Source organism: Mytilus trossulus, chromosome 9 (assembly GCF_036588685.1).
Source record: "Mytilus trossulus isolate FHL-02 chromosome 9, PNRI_Mtr1.1.1.hap1, whole genome shotgun sequence".
Lineage (NCBI taxonomy): Eukaryota > Metazoa > Mollusca > Bivalvia > Mytilida > Mytilidae > Mytilus > Mytilus trossulus.
The window spans coordinates 57,892,100-57,904,971 of NC_086381.1; the positions used below are offsets into that span (position 1 = coordinate 57,892,100).

General features: G+C 30.4%; 1 protein-coding gene across 4 annotated transcripts in view; it reads right to left on the reverse strand.

Annotated features, from left to right (window-relative positions):
• Positions 1-12,872, reverse strand: part of LOC134683163 (histone-lysine N-methyltransferase SETDB1-like) — a 75,621-nt gene that overhangs the window by 19,691 nt on the left and 43,058 nt on the right. For all 4 annotated transcript variants that reach the window (XM_063542273.1, XM_063542272.1, XM_063542274.1 and 1 more), the window contains 3 exons: positions 12,404-12,589; positions 7,581-7,702; positions 4,172-4,276 (listed from right to left, as the gene is read on the reverse strand). In XM_063542273.1, coding sequence (XP_063398343.1) covers positions 4,172-4,276; positions 7,581-7,702; positions 12,404-12,589 — 413 coding nt within the window. The remainder of the gene's footprint in view (positions 1-4,171; positions 4,277-7,580; positions 7,703-12,403; positions 12,590-12,872) is intronic.

The following is a 12,872-nucleotide window of genomic DNA, read 5'->3' on the forward strand; positions in this document are numbered from 1 at the left end:
TTTGGATTGTGATTAAATAGTTGACACAGCATAGGTTTCTGACACAGAATGAATGTATTCAAATGAACTTAAAATTTTTGTTTTCTCTTAGAGCAATTCACTATGCTGTTGAATATTAATCCTCTCAAAAAAATGTTTGAAGAAATTTTCTTTTTATTTATGAAATTTCAAATGAGAAAAATTGAACCCAATTTTTTATTCACATCCCCCTTTCCCTTATTCCAAAACTAATTTCAATTAAAATATTCTAATGGAGTTTGCAACAATTACTACTCATTTAAATACATCATAAAATATTAAGATGTAAAAAAAACTGCTTGTTATCACTGAATGGTAAAGATTATTTAAATTTACCAGTTGGTAGTAAAAAGTGAATATACATTGTATATTGTATATAACAAAGATTTAAGTTGATTCTGGACAAAGAAAGATAACTCCAATTAAAAAAAATTCTTGCAGATATTTCTTTCTTACTATACTGGACAAAGAAAGATAACTCTTAATTAAAAAAAAAATTGCTATTTCACAATATTGTGAAATTAGATATTTCTTGCCATTGCACAATACTGTGCAATTGAAATGACTTGCTATTGCACAATACTTAATATAATAATTTTAGATCCTGATTTGGACCAACTTGAAAACTGGGCCCATAATCAAAAATCTCAGTACATGTTTAGATTCAGCATATCAAAGAGGCCCAAGAATTTAATTTTTGTTAAAATCAAACTTAGTTTAATTTTGGACCCTTTGCACTTTAATTTAGACCAATTTTAAAACTGGGCCAAAAATTAAGAATCTACATACACAGTTAGATTTGGCATATCAAAGAACCCCAATTATTCAATTTTTGATGAAATCAAACAATGTTTAATTTTGGACCTCGATTTGGGCCAACTTGAAAACTGGGCCAATAATCAAAAATCTAAGTACATTTTTAGATTCAGCATATCAAAGAACCCCAAGGTTTCAATTTTTGTTAAAATCAAACTAAGTTTAATTTTGGACCCTTTGGACCTTAATGTAGACCAATTTGAAAACGTGACCAAAAATTAAGAATCTACATCCACAGTTAGATTCGGCATATTAAAGAACCCCAATTATTCAATTTTGATGAAATCAAACAAAGTTTAATTTTGGACCCTTTGGGCCCCTTTTTCCTTAACTGTTGGGACCAAAACTCCCAAAATCAATACCAACCTTCCTTTTATAGTCATAAACCTTATGTTTAAATTTCATAGATTTCTATTTACTTATACTAACGCTATGGTTCGAAAACCAAGAAAAATGCTTATTTGGGTCCCTTTTTGGCCCCTAATTCCTAAACTGTTGGGACAGAAACTCCCAAAATCAATACCAACCTTCCTTTTGTGGTCATAAACATTGTGTTTAAATTTCATTGATTTCTATTCACTTTAACTAAAGTTATTGTGCGAAAACCAAGAATAATGCTTATTTGGGCCCTTTTTTGGCCCCTAATTCCTAAACTGTTGAAACCAAAACTCCCAAAATCAATCCCAACCTTTCTTTTGTGGTCATAAACCTTGTGTCAAAATTTCATAGATTTCTATTAACTTAAACTAAAGTTATAGTGCGAAAACCAAGAAAATGCTTATTTGGGCCCTTTTTGGCCCCTAATTCCTAAAATGTTGGGACCAAAACTCCCAAAATCAATACCAGCCTTCCTTTTATGGTCATAAACCTTGTGTTAAAATTTCATAGTTTTCTATTCACTTTTACTAAAGTTAGAGTGCGAAAACTAAAAGTATTCGGACGACGACGACGACGACGACGACGACGACGACGACGCCAACGTGATAGCAATATACGACGAAAATTTTTTCAAAATTTGCAGTCGTATAAAAACTGGAAATGTATTTTTTCATATTAGTCTTGTCCATACAAAACAGATATACCCTTGAATATCTAGTTAATGGTTTGACCCATAACAGTTTTTTCTAAAACAGGGACATCCAGTTACAATGGGATATACCCATATAGGACTAGGGTATCATACTTTTTAACAGGTAAATCTGGACAAAAATGGTTTAATCCATATGTATAACAGACCAGACCATTTTTTAATAGGTATATCAGGTTGTATGTACATCTCAACATAAGTTGAGTCCATTTTAAAATTTGTAATATTGGACAAAAATGGTACAGTCCTATACATTAGTTCATCTATTAAAAACTAATCATCAGTGTAGGACACAGCCGGTCGCCTGGTCGCCAAATGCGACCAAAACCTTGTTTGGGCGATTAGAAACTGTAAAAAGATAGGTAGTTACTGACCCAAAAATAAATCATTGGGCGAGTGCATTATTATTCTCAAAATCGTAATTACTCCTATAAATAACGCAACCCAATTTCGGAACAATCATTTTCGGAAATCCTCTGGTCACATCTTTAAAACGTACAAGTTGAGGAGGTGTTCCATAATTGGAAGGATACACATATAGAACAAAAATACGTGCATTAGAATATTAACATGACGGATGACAAACACATTGTGCGTGATATTGCGTGTTTAGTAGGTCAAATAACGCTTTACTGGCAATGGGGGTCGCTAAACAATTTGTGTTTTATAAAAGATAACGACAGCCATTGACAGTAAAATCCCGTCTGACCCACTAAACCAAACAAGGACAAGGGAATTTTGAAAAGAACTCCGAACACGGAAACAACCACAGGCACTTGTTTCTATCCATACGAAGGTCGACTATCCATAGAGCATGGATAGAAACAAGTGCCTGTGGATACAACTGAGAACCTGTCAAAATATTTTTCATACGATTGTGGATAGTACACCTCCAAGAACAGAAACAAGTGATCAGAAAATATTACGTTTATAAAATGTCTTTTGATTTTGTTTTGCACTGAATTTTGGACTGAAATACAACCTTTTGAAATGTGACCGAATAGAATACCGCGGAAATTCCCAGTACTAAGATCTACTAATTTTAAAAGATCAATTCGCAGAAAACTGTTTAATTTTAAACACAAGAACAAAATCTTCAGTGACGGGCACGAAATCACTATGCAACCGAAGTGGAACTTCACTTCTCGCTACTCTCATCATGAAATGAGACAGAGAGATCACTTTTTTCTCTTCAATACCCTATATCGATCTATATTAGGCACTGAACAGTGAGGTTCCATTAATTCAGTGACAATGAAGATTGGAAAGTTTTTTTAGTGTTATGTGTCGGCAAGGTTTGATTGAAGGATTAAGAATTTATATTGTTTTTTTTTCATTTTTTATGCGTCAACATGGAAAAAAAAATGTGTAAAACAATTGGGCTACCAATTTGCATTTTGGGCCTGTGAAGTAAATTTTTTACTGGCCCAAAAAAAAAATTTCGGGCCAGCCTTCGGCTGGCCCGACTGTCCTACACTGATCATCTGAACTCTGTTCTTCAATACTAATCAGAATTCATTTATAACAGAACCTAAGAAAAAAAGATTAATAATCAAAGAGAAAAAAAATCATGTCCTATGAGTGAACAAATCTCAACAATGATCTAATCTTGGTTTACCTACTAAAAATCCATAACCAGGGTCACAATTAATATTATCAAGCAGTCTAGTGAAAAACATTAATCATCATGCTGATCAGTATAATTTAAGGAAGCTGGCTTGTCAAGTTTTGGAATTTTGGTCAGATTTTCGGAATCCTCTGGTTTTAACCATTTGAATGCCTTAACAAATTTTGCCTGGTGACCCCCATTTTTCTTTTTATAATTCTTTTACATGTAAAATGATAAGCTGTCTGTTAAAATCTTATAAAATTTTAATCATTTTTTAATAGTTTTTGAAGACTTAAACCTGTCAATGATAAAGCTATGAAAAGTCAAGAGAGAACATTTTCCCGCCAAAATTTTAATGGCTAATATCTTGAGAACAAGCACGGTGACCTATATATTTTTTTTGCTCTATTGATTCCATTATCAATCCCCTATCAATATATGCTAGTGTTTTGAAAAGTTAATTACAATGAAACTGAGAAGCCAACTCCCTTAAAATGTATTTACATTTATTTAACATATATTTTATTACCAACAAAGCCATATCTACAAAATTTGGAAAAGAGAGAGTTTCAGGGATGAATAAACCAAATTTTTATACAAACACATTTGATGCAAATTGAATGAAAAAGGTATTTTCTTACTTTTTCTCTGTTTTGAATACTTGAAGTCTGACTTGAAGGCCATTCTGTACTACTCTATTGATACAACGTTGATCACATGAACAGCTTGCATTGCACTCAAACACCCTAAAATAATAATGTTATCATTCAAATTAGTACTGTTAAACCTCATACACCCTGAAATAATAATGTTATCATTCAAATTAGTACTGTTAAACCTCATACACTCTGAAATAATAATGTTATCATTCAAATTAGTACTGTAAAACCTCATACACCCTGAAATAATAATGTTATCATCCAAATTAGTACTGTATAACCTCATTCACCCTGAAATAATAATGTTATCATCCAAATTAGTACTGTATAACCTCATACACTCTGAAATAACAATGTTATCATCCAAATTAGTACTGTTAAACCTCATACACTCTGAAATAACAATGTTATCATTCAAATTAGTACTGTTAAACCTCATACACTCTGAAATAATAATTTGTACTGTTAAACCTCATACACTCTGAAATAATAATGTTATCATTCAAATTAGTACTGTAAAACCTCATACACTCTGAAATAATAATGTTATCATTCAAATTAGTACTGTTAAACCTCATACACTCTGAAATAACAATGTTATCATTCAAATAAGTACTGTTAAACCTCATACACCTGAAATAACAATGTTATCATTCAAATTAGTACTGTTAAACCTCATACACCATGAAATGATAATGTTATCATTCAAATTAGTACTGTAAAACCTCATACACTCTGAAATAATAATGTTATCATTCAAATTAGTACTGTTAAACCTCATACACCCTGAAATAATAATGTTATCATTCAAATTAGTACTGTTAAACCTCATACACTCTGAGATAATAATGTTATCATTCAAATTAGTACTGTTTAACCTCATACACCATGAAATTATAATGTTATCATTCAAATTAGTACTGTAAAACCTCATACACCCTGAAATGATAATGTTATCATTCAAATTAGTACTGTTAAACCTCATACACTCTGAAATAATAATGTTATCATTCAAATTAGTACTGTTAAACCTCATACACTCTGAAATAATAATGTTATCATTCAAATTAGTACTGTTAAACCTCATACACTCTGAAATAATAATGTTATCATTCAAATTAGTACTGTTAAACCTCATACACTCTGAAATAATGTTATCTTTCAAATTAGTACTGTTAAACCTCATACACCATGAAATTATAATGTTATCATTCAAATTAGTACTGTAAAACCTCATACACCCTGAAATAATAATGTTATCATTCAAATTAGTACTGTAAAACCTACGTGAATCAAAGGAGTAGGTCCCATAAGGACATAAAATTTCAGGTTCATCTGACGAAAGATTTTGACCTCTTTTTAAACACTTAAGGATGTATTTATGTGAGGTTAGGTAAAAATTAATAAATCAAGAAGTTAAAATTTATACTATAAGCTGGTAGAGCATCAATTAAGGATACAAATAAGCTAAAAATATTGATAGGTCATGGACCTCCTTTTCGAGATATTTGAAATTTAAAATATGGCGGGAAAAGACTGACTCGGACTTTTACCTTATATTTGCATCGGTATTATTGGGTCTCAAAACAAAAGAAAGAAAATTAAGAATCTTCTAATATTTTGGTAAATGACCTTTCATGGGGTATTTAATCTTATATGGAAAAATAAATGGGTATTATAGGGCAAAATATTTTACATTGTGTTGTATGGAAAAACACCAAGGAGTCTGAACATTTGACACAAATTCTAAAACCTCACCTAAGTACATCCTTAAGTGTCTATTTCAATTGAATCAATTAGTTAATGTGAAATTTTTAAACTGATTTAGTCATTAAAAACCATCCGATTCAAGCTCAAATATGAAAAATTTACCAAATATGTCGGAAATATGTCACTTTTCAAATTGTTTTTGTCAAAAATGAAAGCGGCCGCATCCCTGTTCATCCAAAACCTTTATATATGTTATGTATTATCCTAAAATACAACTCGCATTTCAATATTAAGGATGAACATGAATGTGGCCACTTTCGTTTTACACGAAAACCGTCTAAAATTTATCTAAAATGATAGAATTGTGAAGATTTCAGTAATTTAGCGTGACTTAATGGTGCTAGTACTCGATATGTGTGCATTGTATTGCCAAAAACAACCCATATTTATGTAGCAGAATCATTCCACTGTCCAATAAATACCTAAAAGTTTACATTTTAACTGTTTTGTAAAACTGTTATATTTTGGGGCTAAAAAAAGGTCTTACGGGACCTACTCCTTACCTGGTGGTAAGAAACATACAGGAGGAAGACAGTTTCTATGGGCATACTAATGAAAAATCTCAAGATTTCTGTTAAGGAGGCTCGAGGGTACAAAATTTCAGCAAACTTTTAAACATTCACTTTTCATTACAAATTTTATTTGTTACCCTATTAGTTGTTACTTTATGATATAGTACAAAAATCTTCCAAAAAAATCGATTTGTTTTGGCCCCAGATGACTTTTAAAATGTTTATATTGTTGAAAAAGCTCCAAATTATTTCCCTTTTTTGCACAAATGACATTTTTTTGCATGAAAATTGAGATATTTTGTTATATCAATTATTATTTTTTCAAATAAGCTGTACTTTTCTTGTAAAATTTAAGTGATTTCTGTAAATTAGTTCTTTTTTTTATTTCAATATTACCTCTATTTCTGCTGTTAGTTCAACAGAAAAAAAGTACTTTAACAAAAATGCATGCTTTTTTTCGAAGGCAGATTGTGAGCTCAGAAGAACGTTTTTTTATTTTATTTGTCTATCAAATATACAATTCAGTTCATTTATTGAAAAAAAAATAGCAAAATCCTATAATTTGAAAACAAAATTGATTCACACACGCGAGCCCCCACTGTTGAGATGATAAAAGGATTCAAATTCAATTAAAATCAAAAGTGAAAGCTTCTTAAAAAAGTTTTTTACAATGAAATGATGCTGTAAAATCAGCAACTGATTAAGTAATCTGATATTATTGATTTTGTTAATAAAGGATAAAAATATATTAAGATGAAATTGAGAAAGAAAAAGGGAATGTGTCAAAGCGACAACAACCTGATCAAAGAGCAGACAACAACTGAATGAATATTTATTCATATGAGGAGCTATGCTATAATTTTGATCCTTATGAGTTCCACAAGTGTTCTTCATTTAAATAATAAATAAATACTTTTTAGTAAGCTACTGCATGTTCATGGGTGTTTATTTTTTAATTCTTTTCTAGTCACAAAATGTAATTCCTAATCAATTTACTTTTTAAGGGTACTTATGTTTTTTTACATTTGCGGTATTTGAAATTAGCCAAAAACCAGTATTTGAATATGTACCAGGTGAAAGTTGATAAATAACAAGCTATAAAACCTTACCCAGTTATTAGAGGTTCTTTAAGACGTCGGTGTTCCATACCAGCATTGGGATTAGGTTTCCCAGATGAACTGACTGCTGTGGCATCTACAGTTAGTTGCTGACAGGCACATTTAGATTTATCCTACAAAGAAACATTATTTTATTGATTCAGACAGTCACATTTAGATTTATCCTACAAAGAAACATTATTTAATTGATTCAGACAGGCACATTTAGATTTATCATACAAAGAAACATTATAATATTGATTCAGACAGGCACATTTAGATTTATCTTACAAAGAAACATTATTTTATTGATTCAGACAGGCAAATTTAGATTTTTATCTACAAAGATACCTCATTTTATTGATTATTGTGTATAATTATTCAAACGGCACAAACTCGCCTCAGTGGTCTTGTGTATGCAAAAAAAATCTATGATATTGAAAATAAGATAATGCGATTTAAAACTTCTTACATAGAAAAACGCAAAAAATTATTATTTATAAAATATATATACATAAAACATATATCCATATTTTCAACTTTCAACATGATTGTGGGAACATAAATAGAAGAAAACTGTTAAATATGAGTCTATGTATATAAAGAGTCAGGCATTTTAGCAGAATTTAAAAACATTAGCCAGACAAAAATGCATCCCAAACCATTATATTTTGAAGTTGTCCTTATCCTGAGTAAGAAATAGTAGGTCTTTTGTTTCTCCATGTTCTGGTAATTCGAGGAATATTTAGATAACTTTCGGTTAGAATGACAGCAAATTTGTTCCCTATAATTATTAATTACTAGTGAAATTAAACCAGTGATTAGTGATAGTGATAGTGTTTAGGGGAAGTGGCCCATGGCCAATGCAATTGGAAATACAGTTTTGTGAAATGTTGGTTTTGGGGAAATATTTTAGTTCATTTATATCGATGGCACACAGCATCAGCCATATCACTGGGATTAAAGAGATAATAGTAACTGAAATTACGATTATCCCAATATGGCGACGGTAGATATAGGTAAAATCTTTACACTCGTTTTTCTTAAATGTAGCATGTACATGTATTTGTCAATAGTTACTCAGCTGCAAGGTTTATCTATACCATTTCATCATATTTTAATCGTAACGGTGCTCTGGAATTGTTTAAGCGCTGTGAAAATAGCCGTTGAAAAATTCGGGATGATAATCGTAACTCGGAAAGAAAGATAATCGTAATTATGTATCTAAAAATAAAAAAGATAATCATAACTGGAAACTGTTTTATTGATATTGACACTAAAAACGTAAATCTGATGGCATATTATGAAATTATGGCGATGAATTATTTACGAAACGTACCAACATCTTATGACATTTCTTTTCATGCATATATTATTAATAGTTCTTACGAAAACAGCTACATACTAGTATATCATAAAATTGGAAGGGTGAACAAGCTTCAAGAAATTTGGAAATGGGAAAACACGAACTTTGTTAATTTACAGAAATTTCCAAACACTAGGTATGCCACAAAATATGTGAATGAGCGATGGAAATTATGATGCATGACAATAATTGTCAGGCGACACGCATGTGTCACCTTATATCAGATTTCTGATTAAGACAGTAAACAAAAATTAATTCCTGAAGTAAATAGTAAATATAGTTAATATTGTTTAAATTCATTTATTGCAGGTGGTTATATGTGCTATTTCTGCCCCCGGGAAGCCACTGCTGATTTAATTCTAGAACATATACCCTATTATGCCAAAAACCGTTTGACGAGAAATTAGTGGCTACAGTTTTCATGTCACTTCGATCATTTTTCATGGATGATATCATAACTTAAAAGCTATGATGAATAAGGGATAACTTTGAAAAGTGTTTTACAGTGTCATTTCAGAGTCTTTTATAGCTGACTATGCGGTATGGGCTTTGTTCATTGTTGAAGATCGTACGGTGACCTATATTTGTTAATGATGAGTCCTGTCGGTCTCTTGTGGAAAGTTGTCTCATTGGCAAACATACCACATCTTCTTATTTATATTGGCTACTTCATGACTGTCACTGAAATTCAGTATCTCAGATATAAACTATAAAAAAATCAAATTTAATTTTGAATTATGATAATATGACATCCTTAAAACATTTAATGCTATATAAGATAAGAGAAAGATTGGCCCTACATGGGATTCTTTGTGTATTATGAAATTAAGTAACGTGGAGTTCATTGACAAACATGGATTTGTGTTCTTTTATAGTTTGGCAAAAAGACCGAAAATCAAGAAATAAAATTGATGTGGCTTTAAATTTTCTTACAAGAAATACTAATTCAAAGAATGACTGCAAAATTGAGAATTAAATAACGCATATTCCCCAAAATAAGAAACAAACTTATTAAAAATTCATAAATGCTCGGTATATGAAAAATATGCTGCATACATATGCATGGAAGATATTATAGAAAAAATATTGAAGGTACTAAACAAGGAACATTTTTGTATTTGCATGCTTGCCATATATACTGAGCCAAAAAAGTTTAGCAACACTTTTTTTTTATATATTTTTTTTTATTGTTTTTGGAAAAAATTATTCAAACATTGATATAATCCTTAGTTTTACCTGTAAATTAAAACAGTCGTACTTTTTTCCTGCTGTTTGATTTCGCGCCATTTCAGCTTTGCACGTGTAAATGATGTTTTATCTTCTGTATCTGTACTTTTAAAACAATATTAAAAAAAATCTTTTTCACTAACGTTCAGAAACACACCATTGGTAAGAAAAACACAAACACCTTTGAAAAAATTGCATGGGGAGTCAACCAGGCCTCCCTGAAAATGACAGTCAGAAAGGTCTTGAAACGGTTGATGCCGGAATGAGGGTTGCTGACATTATAGCTCGATTTAATGTGCAAAAGGCAACAGTTTAGAGACTAACACACAGATATCAACAAATTACAACTGTACAGGATAGGTCGATATCTCTTAGACAAAAAAAAACTATCGTCAAGGGAGGAGCGATTCCTTCGCTTTAAATCAACACGTGACAAGGTTTTTCCGGCTAAAAAAGTAGTGCATTGACTAAAGACAGCTGCTGGTGTGCCTACCAATCATTCATTGGTGCACTTAGGGCATGACTGAAAAAATTGATTTTGAGAAACACTTTACTCATTTACGCATTTTGACCTCTCGCGCTCCATACAAAGAACATCCTAATGAATGTGAGTGATAAACATTCATGTTGCTTCTGACATATCATAACTCCATTTTTTTATTATTTAATTTATATGTTGTTATGATTTTGTAATAAAATAAAATTTCACATTTTTGTTTCTAAACTTTTTTGGCTCAGTATAATTAGTACTTTTCTATTAAATTACATTTTTAACACACAAAATACCATTGAAATGCTGAAAGACACATTTATTATGTTTCAGTTACTATTATCCGATTAAGAAAATTATGATTATCAAAGAAGAAAAATACCATAGAGTTACGATTATCATCCCGAATTTTTCAACGGATATTTTCACAGCGCTTAGACAATTCCAGTGCACCGTTACGATTCAAATATGATGTAATGGTATAGATAAACCTTGCAGCTGAGTAACTATTGACAAAAGCATGCTACATATAAGAAAAATGAGTGTAAAGATTTTACCTATATCTACCGTCGCCATATTGGGATAATCGTAATTGCAGTTACCATTATCTCTTTAATACCAGTGCATATACAACTTGGAATTGCATGCCCCCTAGATAATTTTGAAAAATTTGGTGCAATAACCTGCATTTTAAAAGGAATAAGTTATATTGCATGAATTGTGAACAAGATTCAATATATTTGTAAACAAAATACCACATTACGATACTAACAAAATCTGGAAACCATGTCTATATACAATTGGGAATTTAAGAGCTGAATATTGGGAAAAATAGCATATTTCTCTTTGGGACAGGGGCCCAAATTCAGACCCAAATATGAGGGTTGGAAAATCCCTGTAAACCAAATTATATCTAACTATTCCAGAATATGGGACAAGGAAATGATTGTTATATGTGTGCACTATCATACAGTCTGAACTTAATTGTAAAATAATGAGCAGGGTTTCATGTCATGATTTCACCACTGCCTGATTCTTAGGTAGACTTGCACTTAAATATCTATTTGTACTCTACTAATAAATGTCTATTTATACTCAACTAATAAATATCTATTTATACTCTTACTAATAAACCTCTATTCATACTCTATTGATAAATACCTATTTATTCTGTGCTAATAAATGTCTATTTATACTCTACTAATAAATGTCTATTCATACTCTACTAATAAATATCTATTTATTCTCTACTAATAAATGTCTATTTATACTCAACTTATAAATGTCTATTTATACTCTACTAATAAAAGTCTATTTATTCTGTGCTAATAAATGTCTATTCATACTCTACTAATAAATGTCTATCTATATTCTACTAATAAATATCTATTTATTCTCTACTAATAAACCTCTATTTATACTCTACTAATAAATGTCTTTTTAAACTCTACTAATAAATGTCTATTTATACTCAACTAATAAATGTCTATTTATACTCAACTTATAAATGTCTATTTATACTCAACTTATAAATGTCTATTTATACTCAAATAATACGATGTCTATTTATACTCTACTAATAAATGTCTATTTAAACTCTACTAATAAATGTCTATTTATACTCAACTAATAAATGTCTATTTATACTCAACTTATAAATGTCTATTTATACTCAAATAATACGATGTCTATTTATACTCTTCTAATAAATGTATTTTTATACTCTACTAATAAGATGTCTATTTTACTCACTCTACAATTGTCTGTACAATCACAGCATGCCATGAATTCTGGATTAAGATTTAGATTAACTCCCTTGGCTGGGATACGGACATTTGAGTATTCTACATAGTCGGGATACTGTCTATCTATACCATTGACACACTGGATAGGAACACTTTCTTTCCCGTATGACAGATCTTTGATGTCACAGAATGTCTACGAAAATAGTTAAGATATTATGAGATAAAATCAAGTTTAAATAAAGCCATATTAAATAAAACACATGCAAAATCTTTTTGTGAAGACACCAATCATTAGATAATCATTCAATATGTTATTTTGCTTTTTATGTTTTTTTTGGCTGTGAATGTATTGCTTTTACTATTATACTAAAATCCTACAAAAATCAATTATTACAAACTTTGCAGTTATCTCCCATTTATAATGACCATTGGATCATAGCTAATATTTTTTTCTTCTTTTTAGTGCATTCTTTTGT